The sequence below is a fragment of the Vombatus ursinus genome, unplaced genomic scaffold, assembly GCF_900497805.2.
Source record: "Vombatus ursinus unplaced genomic scaffold, bare-nosed wombat genome assembly UNPS02014768.1, whole genome shotgun sequence".
NCBI classification, from domain to species: domain Eukaryota; kingdom Metazoa; phylum Chordata; class Mammalia; order Diprotodontia; family Vombatidae; genus Vombatus; species Vombatus ursinus.
The window spans coordinates 35,171,703-35,198,665 of record NW_020954546.1 but is presented as its reverse complement, the minus strand read 5'-3'; the positions used below and the strand labels follow the sequence as shown (position 1 = coordinate 35,198,665).

The following is a 26,963-nucleotide window of genomic DNA, read 5'->3' as shown; positions in this document are numbered from 1 at the left end:
GGTGGACAGATGAGGGAAGGGCACTCAGAAATGGACTGCAGCTAGCTTGAAGAGGTGTGCGGTCACTCTTCCCACTGACCTGTTTCCCTGGCTCCTCCAGGGTTCTGGGCGTAAGCGTCGCCCGTCCTCAGACTCGTGCAGCGAGGAGCCAGACAGCACCACGCCGCCAGCCAAGCCCCTCCGAGCAGGACCTGGGGCCAGCAGCCGGATGCCCTTGCGCTACCGGACCGTGACTGGGGCTGAACAGGGTCATACGGGAGGCATTCGGGGTGACGACGGGGCCTCCCAGTGTCGGGACTGTGGCCTCTGCTTTGCATCGCCCGGCTCCCTCAGCAGACATCGATTCATCAGCCACAAGAAAAGACGATGTGGAGGGGTTACTGGTGGGGGAGTTGGGGCTGTGGAGGAGGTGCCTCCCCAGTCAGGGCCTGAGCCTGAAGCAGGTGACTCACCCCTGCCTGCTTCTGGGGGTCCTCTGGCCTGTAAAGTCTGTGGCAAAGGCTTTGACAGCCCACTCAACCTCAAGACACATTTTCGAACCCATGGCATGGCTTTCATCCGTGCTCGGCAGGGAGGCAATGGAGACAGCTAGGTCACAGCCCCCTGCAGGAAGCAGAGGGGGCCCTGGAGCTTTTAAGGGGCGCTTTGGATGGAGCCTGGGGCTGCCCTGCTTGCTGTCTCCTTTATGCCCAGGCGAGAAGGGAATCCCATGCCCCCCCCTTTCATGAAGGACTCTAGTCATTCCTATCTCCCTTGTCCCATATTGGGTTTGGCACCTGGGTCCTAGATAGGACCTTTTCTTTTCCCATTTCCCAGCCCAACACTAATCAGCACCCCCTCAGGCCTTTAGTGTGTAGTTGGGGAGTGGGGGTTAGAAACCGGTCTCTGTTTTGGTTTTGGAGGTGTAACTGGTATACCAAGGCCCGGGGATGGATGATGACACTTACAGATACTCCCAACCGTTCTTGGTCCTCCCAATCTTAGGCACCAGGAGAGGTGACCCTCCCCCCTCCTCTGGGCCTGCCCCCCACCTCCCCCAGCTCCAGGCCCAGTTCCTACAGTGCCTTTCACTTCTCTTTTTTCAGAAACTCCACAGGAGGCTGGTGGGGACCAGGGAGGGAAGAAGGGGTAGGTACTCAGGAATCCTTTATTCTTGTAGTAATAAGAATAATTAATAATATTAACAATGAGAGGGGAGGGGAGCACTCAGCCCATTAAAACTGCTAGTGATTTAATCCTGATTCCGGCATCTGCTTTATGCGCCTTGGGCTTGGCAGGGACAGGACGGGCTTTTTGGGGGCCTTCAACCCAGTGTTGTCTTGGATGCCACAGTTGCTTTTTGTACTCCAGCCAAGTTCAGTGAGGACACAGGTGGCTAACTAAGGACTTTATTTCAAACCAAAAAAAAAAAAAAATAATAAAATAAAAAATTGAGAGCATTTTCCCTAGGCCAGAGGGAGTGGGGTCAGAATGGATACAGGTATCCCCACCCCCCTGGGCTTGGGGCAGAACTGGGACTGGACCTACATGACATGGAAGGAGGCCTGACTGCCTTCCCCTGCTTCCATGATGGGGCCACTGGAAGTGGAGGGGCCAGAACCAGATCCCCCTTCAGTAGGGGGAGCACCAGGTGCGTGCTGTGACCCCTCCTCACCAGGGACAGGGTGGAGTTGGGAGAGAGGCCAGTGGGGCAATGGTATGGCTAGTCCCCAAGTATCAAAAATCTCCTTTTCCCTCTCCCTGTGGCCCAGAACAGATTGGGGGAGGGCAAAGAAAACCACAGACCCCAGAAAGGTCCCCTCTCCCCCAAACTCATCATGTCCATGGGGGCAGTGACTCCCGGAGCCTGTCAGGTGGTAATACTGTCAAAGAAAGGGGGTTCCTCTCCACACACTCCTCTTGCCCCAGGGGCAAGCTCTCTCCTCGGTTACCACGTGATCCTGGCTAGTGCTCTCACCATTCGTCTCCCTTGGGTGGACACTGACCCTCCCAGGGAGTCTCCCGTCGTCCCTCCCACTGCTCCCTGGGGCTGGCGGCAGGGTGTCACATGATGCCGTTGGTGAGGTACTGGAAGCCATCGTAGAGCTTGGTGGTGATGGAGCGCATGCTGCCGTCCACCATCTGCTCCACTAGCAGCTGCAGCTGCTCCTCGGTCATGCTCATGTGGAAGCGCTCCTTCAGGTTGCGGATGGTGCTGGAGCCGTGGAAGCAGGGCAGCTGGGAGCCTGGGGAGGGAAGGGGGGGGTGTCATCACACCCGTAACACCTACAGGCACAGCGGCTCCTGAGCCGTCAGCACCCCCTCCCCAATTCTGTTCGGTTGTCAGCCCTAACACAGCCCTGACGTGGTTCCAGTGCAGTTCTGCTGGGCAGAGGGGGAGAAGGGAAGAGCTGGGGAAGACCTGCCCCAGGCATCCTCACTCTGCGCAGGGGTGGGGCCGGGGTGGGGGATGGGAGAGGGAGAGACAGAGAAGGGTCCTGGGGCTGTAACAGGAGCCAGGCAAGGAATGCTGGGGCACAAGCACTGATCTGGGCACTTATCTGGCTGCAGTCTCTGCCTATGCTACGTGACACTCACAGATGACCTGGGCCACCGTCATTACGGGGCTGGGCGGGGATTCTCCTGAGCAACGTCGGCAACCTGTGGGGTGGGGCCAGGGGTGGCCCAATTGAATATTGATAGGGAAGATGTGAGCAAATGGGGGGAAGGACTTGGAAAGGCAGGTTCAGGCAGAGAATGAAAGCCCAGGTTAAAGATGGGAAAGAGGAAAAGAGTGAAGGGGGAAGGCCTAACTCAGCCAGGGTGCCTGGTGAGTGGGACTGGGGAAGGTGAAATAAAATGGGATGGCTGACTTTCAAGGAAGGTGGGGCAGAGACTATGACTGGGGGAGAAGCAGTGGGCTGCCAAGCACGAGGAATGAAAGGCTCCAGGAAGAGGGGGAGCCTGGGAGACCCAGGGCTGCCCAAGGGTGGGGAGAAGGGTGGAAGTGGTAATGGCTGGTGGGGGTAATTCAGGCTCCAGCACACAGCAGGGCAGGGCCCACCCTGCTCCAGTCCCTTGGCCCAAGGGCCCCGACCTTGCTGCATGATCTCCACGATCTGCACCACCTTGTCCATGTGTTTTCGGGCAGCGATGAGCCCCTGCAGCATCAGCATCTTGTAGTAGTTAAACATGTCACCGTCCAACCCTCCCATCACCTGGAGAATGGAAGGTAAGTGGGAAGGGCAGCTCTGACCTTCCTCAGTCACTCTCCATGTATCCTCCCCTCCCCAGGCCAGAGCCCTCAGCCTCACTTCTGGTGAGGACCCTCCAGCCCCCTTGTTAGCATGGCTACCTCATGCCACTTTACAGAACAGCCAAGTTCACCCTCCCCTGGCAGGGAGCTTGATGGAGACGGCTTTATCACTCACATCCACAAACTCTGTGGTCAACTTAAACGCGGAAGTCTCAAAGCCCAGGTTTCGAGGGGAGCTGGACAGGATGAAGCCAAAGTCAATGTGGATGATGTGCCCGTCGGCATCTAGAAGGATATTCCCGTTGTGCCTGATGAGGGGATAAAGATGGGCCGTTAGGCGAATGGTCAGTATGGCCTCCACCCCCAAGATTACAATGTGTTGGTCAAAAAGTGTTCTGCAGAGCCAACTCCTAGCTGTCTTCATCTGTCTGCCGGGCTCTCAGACAACCAGCAGAGACCGTTCAACGGGAACAAAACTGCCAGCAGAGGCTGCAGCATCCAAAATTGCTATTAATAAGAATGAGAAAACTCAACTAACACCTCCCTTATTTAGCAATAACCATCTGGAACATAGCCGATAAGTCAGAACAGTCTGAACCTCAAAGTTAACTGACACAAAGACCACAGGGAGGTCAGTCAAAGTCTCTGTGAACAATTTTTTGCTTAATCCATACTTTTTTTTTGGCGAGGCAATCAGGGTCACACAGCTAGTGAGTATCATGTGTCTGAGGTCAGATTTGAACTCAGGTTCTCCTGACTCCTGGGCTGGTGCTCTATCTGCTGCCCCTAATCCATACTTTCTAATGAATTTCCTGGTTGGGTTTACCAGTCCATAGCAAATAAACAGTAGCAAACTGGGTGAGGGGCTACCAGAAGCAGGAACATTGAGAACAGAGAGAAGTGTTTACATTCAGTTTTTAAAAAATAATGAAACAAACTGCAAAGAGAAAATGAATTAATGTGGAATACCTTACACCTAGAAGTCACATTACTCAGTGGGGTGGGGGTGGGGGGAGGTGGCAGCGGCTGCAGCATGAATTAGAGAGAAATTCCAGGTCTTAATGACTTCCAAATGAATGGCCTGCAAAGGAGCCAAAGCCTCCTGAAGGTGGGGCGCCCAGGACCTATTCAGCATAACACTGCCTAGCCAAGGCGGCCAAGGCAGGATCTTTGTTAAGTAAAGTGCTCTTATTCAAGAAGGCTGGGGGGTGGGGGGTGCCAGCCAGAGGAGAAACTGTTCTCCTTTCTCTCTCTTCCAACCAATCACCAGAGCACTACAGGAAGCAGAGCTAGAATTAGGAAAAGATGTGAGTTTTGTGCGGAGAATCTCATTCTGATTTAGTTCCATGCACATTAAACCATTACAGGTTGGTACCTTGATAATACTTTTCTGTTTTACAGCTTTTATTATATCTATCTATCTATCTATCTATTATATAGCTTATAATACAGCTTTTCTGTTCTTTCCTATGTCTGGTTCTATAAATTGACTCCAACTCACCTCTTCTACCATAGATCATTTTTTAAAAAAAAGGTTCAACAGACTATTGGCTGCTGTTAAGATTGTCTTATTCAATAATGGAACCTCCCTCATTCTCGGAACCAGAAGGGCAGACAGCCACCCCTTTGCAGCCGTCACGTTTGCCTGGACTTATTGTGGTTGTGCTTCAGGAAATTGGATTCAAAATCCTATCCTTGGTCTTAAAAAAGGATTTCTAGCAAAAACAGTCCCCCCTACACACACACCCCCCCACCCCCCAATGCTGTTTGCACGGCTTTGCTGCTTTGAAAATTAAGTTTTTGTGGAGCGCACCTCTCCACTTCAGCGTCTTCCAGAGATCTGGGAAGCCAGGCTCTGTTTTCTTTTCCCAAACCACCGACAAACAGTTTCAGACTCTATGTTAAGACAAGGGTCCTACTTACTCAACACCGAGCACAACCATCAAGAATGCAGATGCATCTTGGATGTGGGATCACAAGCACAGATGGGGTGATGTCCAGGTCAGGGCTGGGGGACATATGTATATGCGAGGGGCCGGGGCTGGGGCCTGGAGGCCAGGCAAGATGAGGACCTGGGGAGTCAGTCACCCACCTGTCTTTGACCTGAAGCAGGTAGCAGACAAGACAATAGCCAGCACAGCTTTGTACAAAATTGCGCTGGGCGCTGAGGAATGCCTCGGTGGTATAGCTGCCATGCTCCTGCAAGAAGTAATCGAGCAGGGAGAGCTGTGACTGCTTCTTCACCTGATGGATGGACACAGCATTGACCACAGGCTCTATCATGCCGCTGTCCGCAGAAATCACAAGAATCTTGTAGGGCTTGATCCAAAGAGGCACCCGTTCTTGCTCCCAAATGGACTGAGGGGAGAGACAAGGACACAGGAAGATTACCCTCATCTCCCTAGTTGGAAAGAGATGGTAACTGGGCCAGAGGGAGAAGAGACCTGCATCCCTCCTTAGCCTTTTCTCTGCCCATTGCCCTAACCAAGGTTGTCTTGGAACATTATAAACAAAATCTAAAGATCTTGCTGGGTACTAAAATGCATGGTAGGGAGGTCTAGGAAAAAGAATGGGAGAAGGATGTAAACACTAATACAGCAGCATACTGGGAAGGAGAGACACAGGAATGGAGAAAGATGTTGCTCAGGTACAAAGGCAGGGAGTCCTATATGAAGAGTGAGGACCCCCCAAAGCTCTTGGTGTAGAAGCGAGTAATGGCAGTAACGTCTTTTTTTTTTTTTTTTTAGGCAGTTGGGGTTAAGTGACTTGCCCAGGGTCACACAGCTAGTAAGTGGCAGTATAATGTAATTTTAAGGAATGAGAAAGAAGAGAGTATGGCAAGGTCTTAAACCCCAGCCAGTTACAACTCATCTTCCCTTTCAACCAGGAGCCAAAAGACCACACAGATGCAGTGCCATAAGTAACCAGGAGAGGTCCCCATAGTCCCCTTCAAGTGCAACTACCCTCAGTGGAGCAGCCTGGCCCAGATTCATCCCAAAGCCGGCATTTTTTCCTCACCTCCCCTTACCTGCAGTTGTTTCAACACCTGGAAGGCTAAGAGCTCCTGTCGCAGGTCATCCCCACACTTGACGATGACGGAGAGGAGCCGCCAGTTGGGGAGGTGGCCATAAGGGGAGCCCTCTCGGATCCGCCTGTGGGGGAAGGAAGGAAGAAGAGAGGATGACCAGGAGATCTGCACATCCAACCTTCCACTTAAACCCACTACGCAACTCCGTGGTGGGATGCAGGTGGGGCTGCTGGGTCCCCTGTCAGCTTGGTTTGTACCTCTGTACAACAGGAATGTTGGTGGGACATCAGAGGGAACAGCATTCACTCACCTGACTTTCTCCTGCCAGGGCTCTTTGAGGGCAACTGCTGATGGGTCTTCTGGGTCCCGTTTAAAGGCAGTAGGGGTGTGGGCTAGCTGCTCTGAGAGGCGCCGTCTGGCAGGAGAGAAACCCATCACTCACCACGTGTAAGGAGCTGACCTCTATGGGAGGGACCCCAGCCCACTCCTGGGCCAGCCCCGCCCAAAAATCCAAAAAACCAGGACAGCACAAAATTTAGGACGAGGACATGATTAGAGACTGGTGCTGACACAGGCAATGAGTGAGAGAATGGAGTGAAAGTGGTCAATGGCCAGAGAGAGTGGCCCCTAGACAGGCAGGTCAGCTCTAAAGGCAGGAGAGGTCAAGGGAGAAAGGGCAGAGCTCTTGGGATGGTCATACCGGATATCTCCTGCCGCAATGAACACGGGTTCCTTGCTCTCTTGGCTGGTGATACTATCCACAGAGAACTGGGAGATGTTGTCACAGCTGTTAGCATGTACTTCGGGGAGCTGGGGGGAGCAGCGACAGGCAGCCATAGTGAGCAGAAGACTCCCTGCCCCTACTCTTCTTTCCCTTCTCTCTCACCCTGACCTCTGGGCAGGTGACCTGTGAGGCCCTTCCGGACCCTGCTCCAGATTCCCACATCAATCCCACTGTGATCGTCCCCTCCTCGTTTCTTTGGCAGTGGGGTCTAAACCACAGCAGGGACCTAAGGGACTCAACAATGGCATTTTTTCTTCATATAAGGCTGGGAGATTCCTGAGGCCAGGGATCCCACATCTTCCCTCTGAATTTCCCCAGTGCCCAGAATCTTACTCTTAACAGCCTGGATGTGAAAGTTGAATGCAGTGATAACTGACTTTCTTGTGCCTCTACTTTCTTCTTTAAGTCTGGCATTCAAGGTCTTCCACAAGCTGGACCCAGCTGACTTCCTTATCAGTCAGCTCTTCCCTTGCTCTCTTAGGCCAGCGACACGTCTGCTCTAGCCAGCCTTGTTTCACTCATGGTCCCTGGAACCTGCTACACCTCCTGACCTCCCTCCCTTTGTCTCCTGCAGTTCCTCTTACTTGCAATGCCTTCTCCTCTTTTGGAATGTCACCAACACTGCCCACAGCCCAAGTTCAAGTTTCACCTCTTCCTCATTCTGACATCATTTCTTGTTCATCAGTGGGAATTAATGCTGCCTTACTGGGTTGCCAATTAACGTTCAGGTGGCTGGGTGTGTCTCCTCATGGGATCATCAGCTTCTCGAGGGCAGGGGCTGGGTCTTGTGTTTTTATCTCCCACAGTGCCTAGCCCAGTGTTCAGTACAGACGTGGAAGATGCTCAACCAAACGTTTCACACTACAGAGCAGGGATTGTGGCCTTGGAGGCTGCCTGCTCTGCACCAACCCTGGCCTTGGTGTATAGGCCTTCATGACTGCCCCTCTGGATTACCGCCAAGACTCGCTTTCCCTCTCTCTAATCCGTCCTCCACCCTGCTTCCAGATAGACTCCTTGATACATCTATCTGGCCATACACCATTTACTCCTTTGCACAAAACCATCCTGTTTACTGAGTCCAGTTCAGACTCTTTTGGCCTGGCAATCATGGCGCTGTTCCCCCTGTGCAGCCTGACCTCCTTTAGCACCCCTTAGGCAATCAGGACTGCTCACTTTCCACAACCACATCCTGTACTTTGATGCTTTGTGACTTTTGTGACCTTCTGCTCATACTGTTCCCTTGGCCTACAATACACTTTAAAGTCCAACTCAAATGCTGCCACCTTCTGCAGAAAGTCTTCCCCGAACACCAGGGAGTTGATCATGGCATCTCTTCCCTTTGACTTTCCACAGAATTCTCTTTGCAGCCCTCTAACATGTCATTTTACACTCTAATTTTATGTACCCCCCCATCCGTGAGGTCTATGCAGGCAGGGACTGCATCTTGTCTCAATGGTATACCTTGTCCAACACTGTGTCCTGAGCTCTGAAGCTGCTTCAACAAAGTCTGCCACCTGGAACTGGACTGATTCCCAGCCTTCCCTGACCCCTGGGCATCCTCAGATCACTTGGTTCTGCTTTCTAAATCCATGTTTCCATGGCTGCCTTCTTGTCCTTCTCAGAATACCTATTTCCCTCCCACCACTAGCCCACAGCTGGACACATACCAGATAACACATGTGCTACTTGAGGACATGGAGCCCCCAGGATCCCTCACCTCTACCTGCAGCTCTCCTATGTCGTCCACAGACCAGGCTTCGTCATCGTTGTCGTAATTGGGGACAGTGCTGAAGCTGCCTGCCCGCTGCTCGTGGGTGATGCCACATTCAGGAAGGTTTTCCACAGACCGAGTACTGCGGATCCGGTTCTCGGGGATCCTCGTTGGAACGCTGGTGGTGTCAAAGTTTTCACACTCAAGGACTTCCACATAAATAAGATAGGGCGCCTGGAGGAAGAGAATGATGGTGTAAACTACCTGCTCCCCTGCTCTCTACTCCCCATCTGACATTCTTCCCCAGTGACTGTGACAGTCATCTCCCTGCCACTCTCAATACTGGAGATTGATGGAGAGGCAGCACGGTGGCGTGGAAAGCGTATTGGATTTGGTGTCAGAAGACCTGGGCTCAAAACCTGGCTCTGCTACTTAGACCTGTGACTTTCAGTAAATCACTTGGCTCTTGTGGGCCTCATCCTCATCTGTAAAATGAGGAAGCTGGACTAGATGACTGAAGATCCCATCCAGCTCTAAATCCTATGATCTGGAAAAAGGAATAAACAGTGAAATTTCAAGTTTTCCAATGACACGAAATTCTCTAAGTTCACAAAAAGGCAAGCCAGAGGGGATGGCCTTCAGGAAGAGCTCTTGTGGCTGTGTGAGAGGGCAGAGAAGTGGCTGTAGGAACCAGATGGTGGATTTAAGGAAAATTCATTCAAACTGAACTTCTGGACGATGAGCTGGACAAACATCCCTGAAGACATTGCCCTGGTGTGCAGCGGCACCCTCCAATGCCAACAAAACAGCATTTGTCAATAAGGATGTGAGAAACAAAACCAACAAACTCCCTTGGAATCCTATTAAGTAATTCTGATCCCTGAACCTCAGGAAAGGAGTGACTGAGGTGGATAAAGGTTGGGGAAGGGCAATAAAATGATGCAAGAGACAGGGGTAAGAGGCTGTTGTATGAGGAAATACTAAAAAGATTAGAACTCCTTAAGTCTGTAAACGTGAAAGCTGGGAGGAGCAAGGTGAATTGAGCGAAAATTAAAAAGGAACATTTGTTAAAAGGAACAAATGGTAGAACATCTGTTCCATACTTTATAGAACAGATATTAAATTTATAGAACTCATTACGCTGAAAAGTGATACTGGTTAAGAAATGAAATTGCCTCCCAAAAGGCTTAGAAAAATTGTTGGGTGGTAGCCACAATGGGCTACGAAGCAAACGGTGCTATTCTGGTGACACCCCTAGCCTTCTGAGCTCAGTCAGAGGACACAGCATGCTCCATCTGGTGCCCTATCAAGAAATAGAATCTATGTCGGGGTGAGGGAACCTGCGGCCTCGAGGTTCAGATTCCGTCAAAGGGCCACACTTGAGGACTTAGAGGGCCACATGTGGCCTTGAGGCTGCATGTTCCCCAGCCTTGATCTATGTGGAGTAGCAGAAAGAGCACATGGCTGAGCCTGGAGAGCCCAGGTCTTGCCAACAACTTTGCCAGTAATTTGCTATGTGAGCTTGGACAAATCACTTCAACTTTCCCCAGCCTCCATTTAGCTCTTGCTAAACTGAGACTGAAACTACCTGTCCTCCCTACCTTCCAAACTTACTGAGGTTCAAGTAGGAAAATGCATGCGAACTATGTTGAAGAAGCACAAAAAACTATGCAAATTTAAGGTGCTATGTCAGTAAGAATATTAGTAAATGGCCGGATGTGACGATGCAGCAGTTCTTACTGTGATTCTCCTTCTACCGTGTCCCCTGCTCCCCTGTCCCCTAGACTTTTAATCTCTTCTCTTTGCCCAAATCCAAGCCTGCCTCTGTAAGCTTTTCCATACTAAACCCAAGTGGAAGACTGAAGTTCTCACAAACACAAACACAGGAGAAAGGATAAGCTCTAGGAGGGAGGGCCCTAGGTTTTATCTAAGCTCTGCATGTAACTAGCAACCATGTTCTGGATGTTTGTTGAATAAATGAAAGTGAGGTCAGCTTCTGGGCGTTGGGGGACAAGTGGGAGCTTACCTACCTTATCCTTAGAGTTGAGGACAACTGCCTGGGTGTGGGGTACCCGAACCACATGGTGGTCGAAACCAGCAGTCGGCAGCCAGACTCGGGCAGGGAGCTTGTGGTTGAGTAGGGACAGCTCAGAGATCAGCCTCTGGGTCTTCTGCTCCTTGGTGGGCAGCGTTGCCAGTCGCTTGCCAATTGCCATCAGAGATTTGATGAATTCTCGCTCAGGAGCCAGTCTGACCGGCTATGAAGTATCAGGGTAAGAGATAGGAGGGAGTTATAGAGCTGCCAGACATGCCCTACACATCAAAGACCCTTTTGATTGACGCAGGCCAAAGTTTCCTGGTGTCCAGGGAGCAGCAGGGTTTGGGGTATGGTTTTTGGCCCGATGGCAACACCCTTCCCATCACCCCAGTGATCCCTGTGGAAGTTCTGAGAGGCCAGAGGGAATGTCAGGCCCCTCCCTGTTTCAAGAGTCCTTAGGAGATATCCCCAGGATGCAGTGTACAAAGAGAGGGTATGGTGAGAAGTGTCTGAGGTTTTCCAGAACATCCTTTAGTGAGAAGTGTCTCTTTCTTACTAAGAACATCTCCTCATTCTGACTTACTGGGCTACCTGACTCTCTCAAATATCTGTGGAGGTGGCTGGCACCTACCAGCTCCTTTGGGGATTGGGACAAGGAGATTTTGGTTGATTTTCCTCAGTAAAAATGGTCACTCCCCCAAATCCCACCCCAAGTTCTTGCAAATGTCACTCTACCTTTCCCCTTCTCCCTCCCATCACTCCACATGCAAGCAATGAACATGCAGGGGTGGGAGGGAGCAAAATTTGTATGATGGGTGAAAAATCAATGGGGAAAAGCAACAGCAGCTAAAGGGAGGACCAAGAAAGGGCGAGGAGACGGGCAGCCTCTCTCGGCCCCTGACCAAAGGGCTGAAGTGTTGCCTCACTCTCAATCCTCAAGGGAGACCCCATGTTTTCTGAGATGCCCTCCCCTCTCCAGCTCTGATCCAGCAGTATGAACAGCATAGTCTCAAGTCGGCCAGTTCTGCCCATGTCCAGAAATGGCTCATTCGCTATTTAAGAGGCTTTTCATACCCTGGTGTGGGATACTCTAGCCATCTCCTCAAAGAGACAGGGGTAGTCTGGGCGGGAAGAGATGGACGAGGCTAGACAGTGAAAAGGGTCTTCTTTAGCCTCGGCCCCCACCACCGGGGGAAGAGTTTTATCAAGACCACCAGCTCAGATTCCTATCCTATGTGCTCAGTGCTTGGCACAAGCAGACATTTAATAAATGTTTATTGACTGATTTCATTCACTATCAATAGGCTGCTCCTTCACATGAATAACATTTCACTCACCAGGATTTTTTTTCTCATGATTATTTTCCCTAAATGAGAATTTCAAACTTTATACTACAAGACTCATCTTTTTGGGAAAGCCACATGGTACAGGCCCTGCCTCTACATATCCAACAAGACTAAGAGATATAGAAGGAATTCTCAGGAATCCCAGTCAAGAACTAAACAGTTCTTTTCATGAATTCAGAATGTTGAACATGAGGAATAAAACAGATTGGGGCGGGGGACTTCTAGTTCTCAGAGCCACCCTCAAATGTCCAACGAGGGAAGCAGGACGAAAGGAAGAATGAATGTAGAAATTCCCCCTGACTCTGACCCCTCTGATGTGGTCACTCAAGTGGAAAGCCTAGCCCTACCTTGGACTTTGTGTTCATAGCAGTCATCTCAGGAAAGAGGGTGGGACTCTTCCTGATCCTCAAATCAGGAGAATCACCCAAACTAGCTGATTAGGTGGTGTATGTCACCTCATAGGGGAGACAGGAATCATGATTGAGAAAGCAACGGCATAGAACACAGAAAACTGATTGGGGAGTCAAGTAAAAAATCAAAATGCAAAAAAAAAAAAAAAAAAAAAAAAAACCAAACATCCCAATCCTCCCCCGCCCTGAGGGCCCAGCATTTCCTCTCACGTCTCTGGCCAGAGGCAGGGTCTTTGATCCTGTACACCTCTTGGGGTAGGGAATGCACTGGAGCTTCAACCAAAGGGACTTGTGGCAAGACAGATGAGGCAAGGAAGATGAAGATTGAGAAATATTCTTACTAATAAACTGGGAAAACAGGGGTACTTGGGTCTAGAAGAAATGAGGCTGCAGCTGAGAAACAGTCTGTAGGTAAGCAAACATTTCTTTTCAAGCCAAGTCCTCCTATGTCCTGGGTGCTCACTGGTGGGCCCCAGGTGACAAGGAGGAGATAAGATGGGAGGTGGGGGTGGGGAAGAAAAGTCCTTTTCCGGGTACACATTTCTACTCCTGGAGCTAGCTCCAATGCCCAGTTCTCACCAATACCTCTTGGGTGCTTGTTTCAGAGACCTGGGATGGGTAAAAAGGACAGTTCCCCTGCTCTCACTGACCTCTGGGAGAAAAAAAAGAACTGGACCTAATTCAGCTAGGGCTCAGGACAAATGGCAGCATGGTGAAAGGTAGATCCTCTCTGTCAGGAGGGCCAGTGAGGGGCGGGAACCCCTGGATGCCTTTAAAAGCTGGCCTTGGCATTTGGGCAAAGGTGAAAGTACTAAAAAGAGATCTGGGGACGGAGAGGAAATGCTGCCATGGGCGGACATGGGGAGTAAGCCACCCAGCCCCAGCCTGGCCCCACTTACGGAACTGAATGATTTATCAACACTCTCGGTACTGGAGGAGAGTTCCTGGGAAAGGGGCCGGGAGGGCAAGGGGAGAGAGGGGGAGGGGGAAGGGAGAGAGAAAAAGGCAAAGAATTTAGCTCCTATTTTAATTACAACCACTTCTCTTTCACATCTCTATTATATTTTTCTTTAAATAATTAAACCTGATTATGGAGTTTGACCCTAACACTATCATTATTCGGAAATGACGAGGCAGGTTCAGATCCTAGAAGAGTGAGTGGGAGGGACAAAGGACCAACATGGTTTGTGGGAGGGCAGTATGTCTCTCTGCTGTTCCGGTTTTTTTTTTCCTTTTACTCTCATTTATTCAGCCCTTATTTCAAAGGAAAAATTCAGATCTGAGTCCCAGAAGGGGGCAGCTTTCCTCAGTCTAACACTCTCAGTCAAGGCCCCAAGACTTAGTGGTTTCCAAAGTGCCAGCTCCTAATTCAGGTCAAGTTTTACAAGACATATGGTCCTTAAATTAGGGATCTCCAGTTCCACCAGTCTTGGGGGATACAGTGAAGAAAAAGAGCTGAGTTTAAAAGCTGATGGATGAATCAGAAGCCTCTAATTCCATATCACAAGTTCCACACCACACTGGAGGACAAACAAGGCCCCCAAACCATCATGTCCTCTCCATTCTGCTTAGCACTAAGTCCTAGTTATTACCCCTTGCACTGAGTAGATACACATCTGTTGCCTAAATTTTGCTCCTAGCTGCAAGATGCAACTTGAAACTAAGTCTGAGAGAGTCTATACCTTTCCCAGTTCTGGGGGGCTCTAAGGAGGTCCCTTTATGGCTCAGTCAGAACTAGGCTCAGGGAGGGGGCGCTACTTTTCACAAAGCTGTAGTGGCCCTCAAAACAGCGCCCATCTTGTGGCCCACATGAGAGGTCTTCCACAGCTGTGGAAAGAGGGAAGAGGCAAAGGTGCAGCCGACTGCCTGGGCTCTGGGGACAGAGTCCTGCTTCTTCCCTCCTCTGCAAAGACTAAGGAGTAGTCACTTAGAAGTCTTAATTTCTACTTGAATATTTAACCCAATGAATTCTACTTGAGTATTTAACTGCCCCATTCTAACGTGAAGACTGTCCCAACTCTTGCCTCTTTCCTCGGAGAACCTGAGGAGTGGTGAAGAAGATAGGAGGCTGGGGAAGTCAGGGGGACATTGAGGGAAAGTGGGAACAAAGGAGGGCATAGGGAAGTCACCCTTAGAAACCTCACCTTTCCACAAACATTTTCCAGGCTGAGGGAAGGGGCTGGGGAGGCAGTGAGACTACCAAGGCCAGGCCTGTGAGGCCTCCTTTTCTCAGACAGAATGACTTGTACCACAAACCTGGCTGGGAATGGCCTGCCTTCGCATCTCCCATCCGCCTTGTCTCCCCCATTCCTACTCTGTTTCAGGGACACCCTGTGGGGAAGGTTGTTCCACCTGGTTATCGTGACTCCTCTACTCTCTGGGCCTTTGTTACTCACACTGAGTCAGCTCCAGGGAGCAGGGCTGGGCCAAGAGGCTGACATCAGAACAATATCATGCTGGCAGGCTGGCTGGGGCTCCCAGTATGACAAGGAACAGATTTCTCTGTACAAAGGTTGAGGTAGTCCCAAGAAAGCAAGACAGATCCACCAAAAATGTTGCTACTGTGGTGGTAGGGGAATCAATCTAGTTAGAAATGGGAAAGAAAATTGCCTGGTGGTTAGCAGCTGAGCAAAGTTACTTAGCTCGTTTTCTCTGATCTGTCTTTGTCTGTGGGAAGGAGATGAAGGTAAGCCTAGTTCCGAGTCTCTCTCTGTTCCACTACTCCACCTTACATAATCCCCATTCGAATTAAGAGATGGATAGTGAAGATAAGGGGAAGGATATCTGGTTACAACTGAGTCAGCAAAATTTGGATAAACAGAAGGCAGAGAAGTAGTCCTTGGGTAACCACTACCCCAGACAATGGGGCTTTGCATACTAAACCATAAGCTCCTTGGGCAAGCAGCAGCTAGGTGACAAAGTGGATAGAGCACTGGGCCTTGAGTCAGGAAGACCTGAGTTCAAATTCAGCCTCAGCCACATATTAGTTGTGTAACCCTGAGCAAGTCATTTAACCCTGTTTGCCTCAGTTTCCTCATCTGTAAAATTAGCTGGAGAAGGAAATGGCAAACTTCTCCAGCATCTTTGCCAAGAAAACCCCAAACAGGGTCACAAAGAGTCGGAGGTGACTGGAATGAATGAATAAACAATAACCACCTCCTCTTAGTCTTACATATTCTCCCCGCTGGCACAGTGCTGTGTATAGTAGGTGCCTGACAAATGTTTGCTGAATAGGGAATGAATCAATAAATGATAAAGGAAAGGAGGGACAAAGGAGAGTTGGGCTGGGGCTGCGTCCCTTTCCCACTTACTTTAAAATAGGAAGAGGAGAAGGAGAACCACTGTTTATTTCCTTCAGATCTTGAAACACTCTACGTTCCCCAAATGCACCTACAAGTGAGTGCTGAGGGAACAGAATTCAGGTACTAAAGACTCCAAAGTGACCCTCGAGATAAAGAGACCTTCTGCAGCAGTAGAGATCAGGGTTCTCTCTCTTTTACTCCCTGGCTCACATTTCCCTCAGGGAAGGAATCAGATGTCTAATCCTTCTAGTATTCGATAACCAGTGAGGGTTTGGAGATCTGGTGTCCCCCTCCTTCTCCCAAGATATAGTGATCTTTGATATAGAGAGTCAAATCAGGAAAATGAGTTACCTGTAAGGCCTGGCCCAACTCCCCACAAGGACCGACACTTCCACAAGATGCCCACAACTCTGATCTGGACAGAACCAGCAAGGAAAAGGGCACCACCTATAGCCACCGCCTAAGGAAAGCACCAAGGTCAAGACAGGAGCTACACAACTAAGTCCAGGCCTATAAAGTGGCCCCATGGGGTCTGTACATGGTTTTGGGGAAGATCACCTAAGAACATGGAGAGTCCTAAAATCTATATCTGGTTTTGAACTCTCTGGGGTCAAAGGACCTGAAATCTAGCTGGTTCTTCTCAGGTCTACAACCATGGCCACCTGATCAAGTCAATACTACAGCTGCTTTTGGAAAGAGACTAGCAGCCAATTTCCATATGGTTCTGCCCACCATACTTGTGACTCTCCAGAGGAAAAAAAAAGCCCTTTCCTAACTACCGCACTCCATTTTGTATGGTCTCTACCTATTAGAACGCAGCAGTTCCTTGATTGCAGAGACCATCCCCATGCCTTGTAACAGATGCCCCCTAGCTCAGCATCCAACGAGGAAGGAAGCAGTTTCATCTTAGGAGAGAGTGGTCACAGGGATGTAGATACTGGGGGCAGCTTCTGTCCAAAGGCCACTCCCATGGCTAGGAAGGACAGGTGACAATCCCAGGAGGGAGTCTCTGGGACATGATTCTGGACTAGAGCACATGAATTCACTCTACCTCACTCCAGGTCAACAACCTGATCACGTGATCAGGGACAAACTGGCCTACAAATTCTAATTCCCAGAGACAGCAGGTTCCAAATCAGGTTTCGAAGCTCCCCTTCCTCCCAACACAGACAGGTTGAAAGGATCCTTACTGTATTAGAAACATGGGATATGGCACTTCCCCATGTGGGCAGATGCCAAGACCCCAGCCACATGGGGCTTCCAACAAGGGCCAATTCCTTAGTCTTTTTTCTCTCTTCCTTCCCAAACTGGGCTGAAGGCCAGTCTGGGAGCCTGGCCAGTGGTGAGTCAGTGGTGGAGAACTGAGGCACCATTGTCTGGCTGGGACACCAGGTCACCAGCAGTTGGCTGTCCACCGTGGTAGCTTCCCCTGCCATTTACCCAGCTGGGGACTGGAAGGTAGGTGTGGATTACAGATACAGGCACCTCATCTTTAGGTCACATACCTATCCCAATATTGTCTTCTCACAGCCTCCTTCTCCTGGCTGTCATGTCTCTGATCTTACACCGAGAGCTTCTGAGACCCACTCCCATCCAGCCTGCTTATCCCATCCTGTTTTCTCTCAGAAGGAAAGGGAAATTGCAGAAAAGCCAGCTATTTCATTCTCGCTTTATAACCTGAGAGCTAACAGGTAGTAAGCACATTCTGATTGAATGCTGAAATAATAACAAATTAAATTTGCCCTTGAATCTACAAGGAGGGAAAGGAGCAATTGTGATGACAGAAGGCCAGGAGAATGAGCTGATGCTCTATTAAACCTCTTTCTACATTGCCTATGACATACACAATCCTTGGTTCTTTTCCTTTCCCAACAGACCCTGTCACTCCCTGGGGATTTGAAGCAGACAACCGAGACCTTAAGTGGGGTGGGGTGGAATCCCTGCCACAAGAAGTTTATCCTCCACACTCTTGGCCTTCAGGGTCTTCCCAGCAAGAAGTGAATGGGGTGAGAGCACAGTGGAGAGGGTAGGTGCCTGAGATTCAAGAGACCTGGTTTGCTCACTAACCAGCTATGTGACCTTGGGCAAATTAGTAGGTACTCAAGAGCTTCCATTTTCTTCATCGATAAAATGAGGGAGCTAGATTAGATACTTTCTAATCTTTCAAGCCCTAAAATTCCATGCTCCTGACTGAAATGAAAGATTTGAAGAAGGAAGAGGATACGGGAAATAACACCCCCAGGCAGAAGACCTATCCCCATGCAGCCCTGCACAACACTGTTCCGGACCCAATCCTTGCATTTTACCTCCTCCTCGTTCTCCACTTTGGGGTTGCTGGCCGTGCGTTTCAAATTGCTGCAGAGGCTGATGCTGGCGGTGGCGTCCGATTTGGAACGCTGGTGAGTCCTTTTGGAGGGGGACAACCCCGTGTCAGGAGCTGGGCTCAGGGAAGGCAGCTCCCTCTTTCGATGAGCTGGTTTCAGCTCATCTGAAAGGATGAGCTTTCGGAGCTTGGTCCCACGGGAGTGTCGCTGGGTGGAGATGTGCATGTCCGAAGAGTAGGCCCCAAGCAGTAGGGCGCACTGGAGGGAAAAATTAACGCTCTGGCGGCAGCGGTGCACAATGTAGGGCTTGATGGCATCCCCCACGTCTTCATCCATGTGGATGTACATGTTCAGCAGCTGGGGCAGATAGAAGTCAACGTCTTCATTGCGGAAACAGAAGAGCCGATTGCCTATGTAAGCCTGGACCCCGGGCTCCTTGGAGTTGTACAGATACGAGATGGCCATGGAGATGTCAAACAGCTTTGACTCAAACAGCCTCAGCAGCCAAGACTGCTTGGCTGAGTTGTTCTGCCGCCGCCTCCTCGCACCCTTAGCTGAACTGGAGGTCCCCACCTCGTCCTCCTCTCGGATGCGGTTGCGTGGCTCATCCAGGCAGTGAAGTTCATTGCCTGTGCTGTCCCCATTGACAAGCTCGAGGGCGGGCCCCTCTGGGGAGCTAGTGGCACCCCCATGCAAAAGTTTTACTTTCTCCAACACCTCCTCGCAAGCCTTTTGGGCCACCTCTGGGTCAATGACTGCCAGCTCCCCAACCCCCTCAGTGATGACACTGAGCAGGGCACCCCCACTGCTTCCTGGTGGGCCTGGAGCGGGCTCTGAAGAGGCATTCAGAGGGGCTGGCTCCACTGCCGTGTCTCCCATGGCCACAGCCAGACACAGCACTTCCAAGCTGGGGCAAAGGAGGGAAGGAAAAGGAGAAACACGAACCAATTAGTTTCTCTACCTTCAAGTTTGTACTGCCTTCCAACTCCCAACCACATGGAGTTCTCCCTAGAATCTGCATGACTTAGTTCGGATGTCATTACCTCCCTGATTATGGCCACCCCACACTCAGAACTTTACTCGTCTTTATGCACTTAGTATGCACTAGGTTCATAATCTGCATTTGCTAATATGTTGCTCTCTAAGTATATTCACAATGTTTTCACATGTGTACGTACACCGTTTCCCTAAGTAGACTGTGTCCCCTCTAAAGCCATACACCTTTCTCCTTGCTTATTATCTCTCCAAAGTTCATTCTCCTGTCCTCCCCATTTTCCCTCTCATGCCCCATCCCTTTGGCGGTTCTTTAAACTTCAGATTTCTAAGCCTTGGCACATACCATGCTTTCACATACTCTTTGCCTGTAACAGATTCCCTTGACCTCCAATTTCTCCCTACTTGCGACATTCCGTTTCTTTTAAGACCTAGTTCACGTGTCACTTTCTCCATCAAGTCTTTCCTTATTCTCTCAAGAAAGAAATGATAGCTCTTCCTTTAAGACCCTCAAGTCACTGAACCCGACCTCTTCTATGCACTTAATCATTTTAAGATGTGTTTTACAGTTATTTCCATACATATTTTCACCTCCTCACCCCCATCCCTGATTTGATTATAAGCTCTTTGAGGGTAGAGACTTGTTAATTTTCAACTTTGTCATTATAGTAACTTAAGCAAATGCCTGATAAAGATTTGTGGAACTGACAGTAGTTCTACCTTCTCTAGGAAGCTGTCCTCATTTATCACTCTTCCCACAATCCCTCATTATGGTACAGATAGATTTCTGTTGATTCCATGTGTATTCTTACCTGCCCTTTTAGACTGTAAACTCTCTGATGGCCATCAGAAACCATGCCAGGCCAGGTCAAGAGAAAACCATACTAGAATAATGATTCTCAGTCTTTGGCTTTCCACCGTCCTGTTGTTTGTTTGCTTTCAAGACACCCTCCCCTACTCCTGAAGGAGCTGGATGGCACATGTATATTATTTTTTATTGAAACGGATGAGAATTTGGGATTGAGAACTTTCTTTCAAGATAACTAGTAATATTTTGGGGTGTCAAAAAATCTACCACTACCACTAGGGCTAAGAATCTTGGCTCTAGAACTTGGGGAGGGGGAGAGGAGGAATAAGATCCCCATAATCCAGACCTTTCTTCTGGAGAGATCTCTGGGAAAAGTCTCAAGTAAAGAATACCAAGGAAGAAAGACAGCTCAATTTACTGCTTCTTTTCAGACTTCTCTCCAAGTAGAGACACTGGGGAGTGGGAGAGGCACACTGTTAATTCTAGATTAACCAGGGCTTGGGCGTCTGGCTGTAGTCAGCAATGGTTACAAGTCCATGAACTGAATAAGACTACAGTACATTAAGAGAACACAGGCCAGTCAGAGGGCATTGGAGGATCAGAGCGAAGGTGAATTCTGAGTATTAGCAACAACTTTTAAGCCCAGGCTTAGGCACATACATTTGGAGGGTCGGGTAGGTAGCTTAGACTCTCTAAGCAGTCATGCACACTCACTCCCCAGACAACCCGACCTGACTGAGGTTTTCTGGTCTACGTCTCTGTGTCTACTGAGGCATCACTCAAGCTGTGTGAAGCTCTTCAACCAATCAGAATTACAGGGTATCTCAGGGCCCTCTAGTCTAGCCTGTATCTGAAAAAGAATCTCTCTACAAAACAACCAACAAGTGGTCTTCTACCACTTACCAAGCAGTCCATTCCACTTTTGAAAGTTTTTAACTTCCACTTAGTGATTTTCGTTTTGATGTCTAGGGCTAAAGAGACCAAATCTAACTTTTTCAAATCCTCGAATAAAACCCATGCCCTACCCTCCTTCCCTTCTGCAGGCTAAAAACCCCTAGTTTCTCTTAGAGATTTCCAAAGCTAAGCCCACAAGTGTTCTTTGATTTCTTGTGACAGGTCCAAGGAATGTCCTAACCACAATCTTCCAGATACCAATTAATTCTGGTGAAGGCTAGGGGTGGCAGTTCTCCTCTGCCCCCTCCCAAAGCTGGGCAGGGCCCCTGGGGGCCTTGCTTTCTGAGCAGTATAACCAGCACTACTACTTGTGTGGATCTGTCTCTACTCGTGCACATACAACATGAGCATGAGAAGAAAACCTCAATCTTTCCCCCCCACACCTCTGAAGGGTTCTCAGTCCTTTCTACTGCAACCCTGGTTCAGCTAGGATCACCTGCCTTGCCTCCTATGTCATCATGGTATTCATTCAAGGTCAGAAAAGGAACTGAGAGAGCAGCCAAGAGTTATTTATTCAGCACCATTATTGACACTGCTTTTCTCATAATCCTTCTCCCACTTTTTTCTGCCTCATTGACTCTTTCAATCCCCTCCCAAGCTTCCCCAGAGCCTATCTTCTCCTCAAAACTTCTAGTCAAAGCGAGCTCCTTTTGGACCAAGCTTCAGATTTCATGCAGAGGCTTAGCAAATAGATGGCAGCGTAACCTTCTTAGTAGCTGGAGAGTGAGAAGAGGGGAAGGTATGAACTTCAGGATAAGGGCTTCATATGCCTCTCCTTATCCTCAGTACAAGCCAGCCCTTCACCAGTTCCCAAGGGTCTTCCTTGCTGATAGCCAGTCTCTGTCTGGGAGCCTCTCCCTCCAAATCTTCCAGAAGAGGCTTGCCAAGGGGTGTGGAGCTAGACTACTCACCGATGAGGCCCGAAAGGTTCTCTACGACATATACTGAACCACAGAAGGACTTCCTAAACTGAGTCTGGGGAGAGGTGTGGAGGGGTGGGTATGAAACCACCCTCCTAGTTTCTCTGGTACTTAAGGATCGTCAGGGTCTAGTTTTAATGCTGGGGCTGAGAGGTTGGGAACAATGGAGGGATTAGATGGGGAAAGATAAAAGAAGGGAATATTTTTAGATTGTTTCCATATTTTGGGGAATGTAAGGGGAGTAGGGGATTCTCTGGTCCTGCAAGTCCAACATAGTCCCAAATGTGGACTGTACTGGTTTCAAGGGATAAATTTTAAAATTAGGAGGTCTAGGGAGCAGTTTCACAGGGAAAAGACAACAACAAGGCAGTTAAATGAAAAGACTAGGTCATCACGTCCTGAATCTACTCTCTTTGCCCCACCCCCCCTGCCAGAGGGAAAGAGAAAAAGGAAAAAAAAAGAAATAGAAAAAGAAAAAAAACCAGTGAGGGAAGAAAATCCAGTTTGGTTTGTAATTTCTGTGGCTTTAAGGGTCATACCATCCCCATTCCTATCTGACCATTAAAGCTCAGACTGTCCTGCTTGGGGAAGCTCCTTACCTCAAACCTATTGGAGCCTGACATGACTTGAGAACTGGATGGAAAAGGAAACTGGAGAGGCCTTTGCTCCTCTGGCTATGCAACTGGCTTCAGAGTGGAGGGGTAGGAGTACTGACAACAGAACGTGGGTTCCACAGCTCATGTCTGGGCAGCATCTGGTGAGCTGGGCTGAGCATCCAGGGTTATTACAGGGCAAAGGGAAGATTGTGTACACGTGAAACAGAAGGAAGTTGCTCACACTTGCCTGGTGTCTCTGTCCCTCACCTCCAAGGATCCAGAAGTCTTCTTACTCTCATCTACCCTCCTACCCTACTCTACTAATGCATTTACTGAGAGTCTGTCTGTGCCTAAAGCTGGGTCTACCAGAGCCCAAGACCGGTCTTTCCCCCCAATTTCCTCATCATGCCTCTCCTTAGTGGGACAGTGGGAAGGGTGCTAGAATTGGATGCATGTTCTGTTGAGGCTCTTTGTTAGCTGTGTGACCTTGGGCAAGTCATCTCTCCTCTCTGGGCCCACTTTCCTGATCTACGATACGTGGGTTGGTTTAAATGGCCTCTAAGACAACTTCCAGTTCTAAATCAAAGGGCCCATGAACTAGATGATGAAGGCCTACTTTGGGTCAATGACAGCCTCCCTGCACCTGGTGATTCTGATTTACTTACTCTGAACATGTTCTAATCCCCAGCAGAACGCTCACTCCTTAAAGGCCAGAGCTGTTTTGTTTCTGTATCCCCAAGGAGCACAGTGTTCTGCACACAGTAGGCTTTCATAAAGTTACTGCATTTTTCACTTTGGAACCTTTAAAAAGTCATTAAATCCAGACCTCTGCCTCAAAACAGGTCACTTCCTTTGTCCTGCTTCCAGAATATCACCAATGAAAGAGATATGACACTACTAGTGATGCTTGTTCCACTAATAGAAGGCAGGATGATATGGTAGAAAAAAACACTTGCTCTGGAGTCAGAAGACTTGGGTTCAAATCTGGTTTCTAGGGTCAAAGAGAACAAACCTAACTCTTTTCAAATATTTGAATAAAACCAATGTGTGCTCTCCATGCCCTTCCTTTCTGCAGGTCAACAATCCCTAGTTTCTCTTAGAGATTTTCAAAGCTAAGTCTACAACCTTCTTTGATTTCTCCTGACAGGTCCAAGGAACGTCCTAACCACAATCTTCTTGATGCCAATTAATTCTGGTGGAGGCTGGGGGTGGCAGTTCTTTTACTTTACCTGTGTGACCTTGGGCAAGCTGCTATCCATTCCTGTGCCTCAGTGGCCATGTCTAGACATCCTGAGAGCCCTCCTAGCTCTAGGTCTCTAGATCCTTTGAATTTGTGAGCAATGGGGGGGGGGGGGGAGAGAGACAATGAGAGAGTGAGAGAGAGTGAGAGAGAGAGAGGAAGAGAAATGGATCTGCAGTCAGGAAGCCTCAGACACTTACGATGGGACCTTAGGCGAATCCCTTAACCTCCTCATTCAAGGTGCCTCATTCGTATAATGGGGGGTAATGACAGCACCTGCCTCACAAGGTTGTGGGAATCAAATGAGATAATGTGCACATACTGCCTTATACATCTTAAGAGTTCTAGGTCAGTATCATTCTTATGTCTAACCTCAACCTTAACTGTGATAGTTTCAGCCCATCTTGCCCCTCTGATATTACTGCTAAAGTTGGAAGCTGGGGCCTCTCATTTTCCTGGGTTACAGCTCAGATTCCAGGGCCACATAGTTAAGCAAGCTTAAATCCTATCAAGAACCAAGTAAAAATCACAGCAATGGTCCCAAGAGGATGTTGAACTTTGTGCAGGGTTTCTCTCAGGACCATCAAGTGGAGGGATGGCACTGAGCTAAATGTGGCTGAATCAATAATGAATCAGGCTGGGAGCTCCTTGAGCTGCATCTGAGAGAATGGGGCCAAGAAGCCAGTATTGGCAGATTCTGGGCAGGAGCCTCAGCCAGTTCTGGGAGCACCAAATGGAAAAGACACATGGTAAGGAAAGGCAGCCTGGTTACTCTTTTTTAATTGAGTTCTCTCTATCCAATCCCCTTGGTTATCTGGGTGACTTCCCATTCCCTTCTGTGGTTTCCATCAAATCTCTTACCAGAAGAGAGGTTCTCCTCCCTGCTCAAGAGTTTTCTATGCTCAGCTGAAGTGTTCTTCCTATGAAGAACTAGCTTGGAAAAGGGAAATGGGAAAAAAGGAAAAAGGGTTGGAGCAAAATTGGTAGTGCAGGTGAACTTCAATGTCAGTTTTAAACCCTTCTAAGTAATCAATGCTCCTGAGAAAAGGGTCAGCATCAGTCTCCTAGTTGGGAAATGGACAAGAGGGAAAATGAAAAGTGAGGTCCTTTAATTATCACAGAACCAGATCGGGGCTTGAAAACACCTAATCTACTAAACGTCTCTTCACTAATATAACCGTGATTGAGTTACGTGGTCAATAAGGCAGCAGCCAAACTCTCAAGCCCATTCCACCTGAGGGTCTCTTCCCACTTCAGCCTACTTGTATTGGAATGTAAGTTTATGGATCAGGCATATGGATTACACCTCGGAGTAGATGAGAAGTGGAGTTGGAAGTTTTCTCTTAACCATGTTAATTCGATAGGCTATAGGGCATGGACATATCAGATGAAAGAGACAAGAATGCAAATTCTCAGAAATACAGCATTACTACTATCAATAAATGCCTTTAGATTATAGTCCCCAAAATGTTTTACAAACAAACAAGGTAGGTCTGATTACGTTTCTCATCCAGTCCCTGCTATTAAACTATTACAGAGCTGACTTGTACAAAGTAGACCAATATGCCTAAGATTACTCTGGGGGGTCCAAATAAGGAAGTTACAAACTGAACCCAGGAGTCTTACCTCCCCAAGGCTTTCTCCACTGTCCCATGCTCCTTAGTTATGCTGGCTACCTTTCAGCGTTTCACACATGCTGCACTCTTATGGAGTCAACAAAACGATTCTTCTACTGAGCCACAGATGAGTTAAACAATTTTGTCCTGGATCAGGACGGAGAAAGATACTTCTCCAGTATCTTTAAAGCAACAAACCTAAAATTAAATAGGCCATATCAAATTTTCCCACAACCTCATCCATACTGACTTGTCAATCCATTTAGGGTCTGTTTCTTTGAACCAAGGAAGTGGAAGCAAATAAACATTTATAGGCACCTACCATGTGCTAAGCACTTTAAAAATATCTCATCTGATACTAGAAACAAGCTTGAAAGGTAGTGACTTGCTCAGGGTCACATAGCTAGCAAGTGTTTAAGATGATTTTGCCTAGGGTCACACAGCTCAGTAAGTGTATGAGGCCACATTTGATTCCAAGCCTAGTGCTCTATCCACCAGCTGCCCTACAACAAAGTGAAGCCTAAAGAGACTTCTCCAGAATTTCTCAGCCTTTCTAAATGTATCTACCCAAGACTGGGCTCAAAGGTTGTTGCTGACACTTGGAAATCACCTCTAGTTTGGCTCTCACCATTCCCCAGCCTTTTAGGGAAGCATATTTTCTTCTGCCCAGGAAAATCAGAAGCATATTTCCAATAGTTCATGACTTTTTTGATCTTGAAACAAGAGGGGATTAGTTAGGTGGAGGAGAATATGACAGAGGGTATCAAGGACATACATTGAAATCGGATTCAGGTGGGGGGACTATCCAACCCAATCCTTCAGGCCTTGAGAAACTGAGAGGAATTCAAACTAGAATTCCTCAGCAGAGAAGAGGTCATCACTGTGAGATCTCTTTTCTCTACCACGAGTCAATGCTATGTCAACTTTAAGCTGCTTTGGGGGTGGGAGTGCAGTGTGTGTGTGTGTGGGGGGGTTACAAGGACCATAGAGAAGGGAAGGTGGGAGCAAAAGGATTGGGTTGGCCAACGGAGAATCTAAAAAGTATTTTGAAAAGGATAAACGGGGTGGAGGGGAGGGGAGTTACCAAAATCCAGTGATGTAAGGCCACAACTCACAACCCTGGGGTGAAAGCCCAGTGACAGGTGGATAAATCTTGAGAGGAGGGGAGGACTAAGGGTCAGCAGAGTGGGGAAGGATCGAGAGTAAAGAGGAAGGGAGAAGGAAGGACGGGACCATAAAGGAAGGAGGACATGGGGTGGAAGGGGCCCAAGACAGCAAGGAAGAAAATAAGCGGGTGAGGGTGGGTTCAAGATGAGGAAAGAGGTCTGGGGGAAACCCTGGAGTTAGGGGGAGGAGCTAAGCAGAGGAGGAAGGCAAAGTACGTGGGAGGATCCCGATCTTGAGGGAAAAGTTGAGAGGGAACCTGATATGCAGGTGTTCCCAGGGGCAGGGGGGGCAAGTTTTGTAGTCGGACCGGGGGTGGGGAAGAAGGGTGGGGGAGCCAGGAGGGGAAAAGAGGAACCCTGGAGGAGGTGAAGGGGGGAGGGGCACCTTACCTCTGGGGACCCCCCGCGGAGGGGACGAGGTGTGGGGTCGGTGTCGGGCCGCCGGCGCCGCCGCCTCAGCAGCAGCAGCCGCTCCCGGACGCCATCGGCCGC

At 49.0% G+C, this 26,963-nt stretch overlaps 2 protein-coding genes across 5 annotated transcripts in view; one reads left to right on the top strand and one right to left on the bottom strand.

Annotated features, from left to right (window-relative positions):
* LOC114043193 (zinc finger protein 687-like) overlaps positions 1-1,235 on the top strand; it is a 9,773-nt gene extending 8,538 nt beyond the window's left edge. The window contains 1 exon segment of the mRNA XM_027862217.1: positions 101-1,235. Coding sequence (XP_027718018.1) covers positions 101-592 — 492 coding nt within the window. The 3' untranslated portion in view covers positions 593-1,235.
* On the bottom strand, positions 1,134-26,963 carry LOC114043194 (phosphatidylinositol 4-kinase beta). Of its 4 annotated transcripts, none has more exons than XM_027862218.1 (12): positions 26,862-26,963; positions 18,161-19,085; positions 13,452-13,496; positions 10,789-11,016; positions 8,765-8,992; positions 6,964-7,073; positions 6,574-6,678; positions 6,264-6,387; positions 5,328-5,593; positions 3,411-3,543; positions 3,077-3,197; positions 1,134-2,225 (listed from the first exon to the last, which is right to left on the bottom strand). In XM_027862218.1, exons 2-12 carry the CDS (start codon positions 19,055-19,057, stop codon positions 2,044-2,046), a joined length of 2,439 nt encoding a protein of 812 aa, XP_027718019.1. In that variant the 5' UTR covers positions 19,058-19,085; positions 26,862-26,963; the 3' UTR covers positions 1,134-2,043. The 4 variants fall into 4 exon arrangements, with proteins under 4 accessions (XP_027718019.1, XP_027718021.1, XP_027718020.1 ...); XM_027862220.1 differs by having other exon boundaries at positions 8,771-8,992; XM_027862219.1 differs by lacking the exon at positions 26,862-26,963 and adding an exon at positions 22,453-22,515.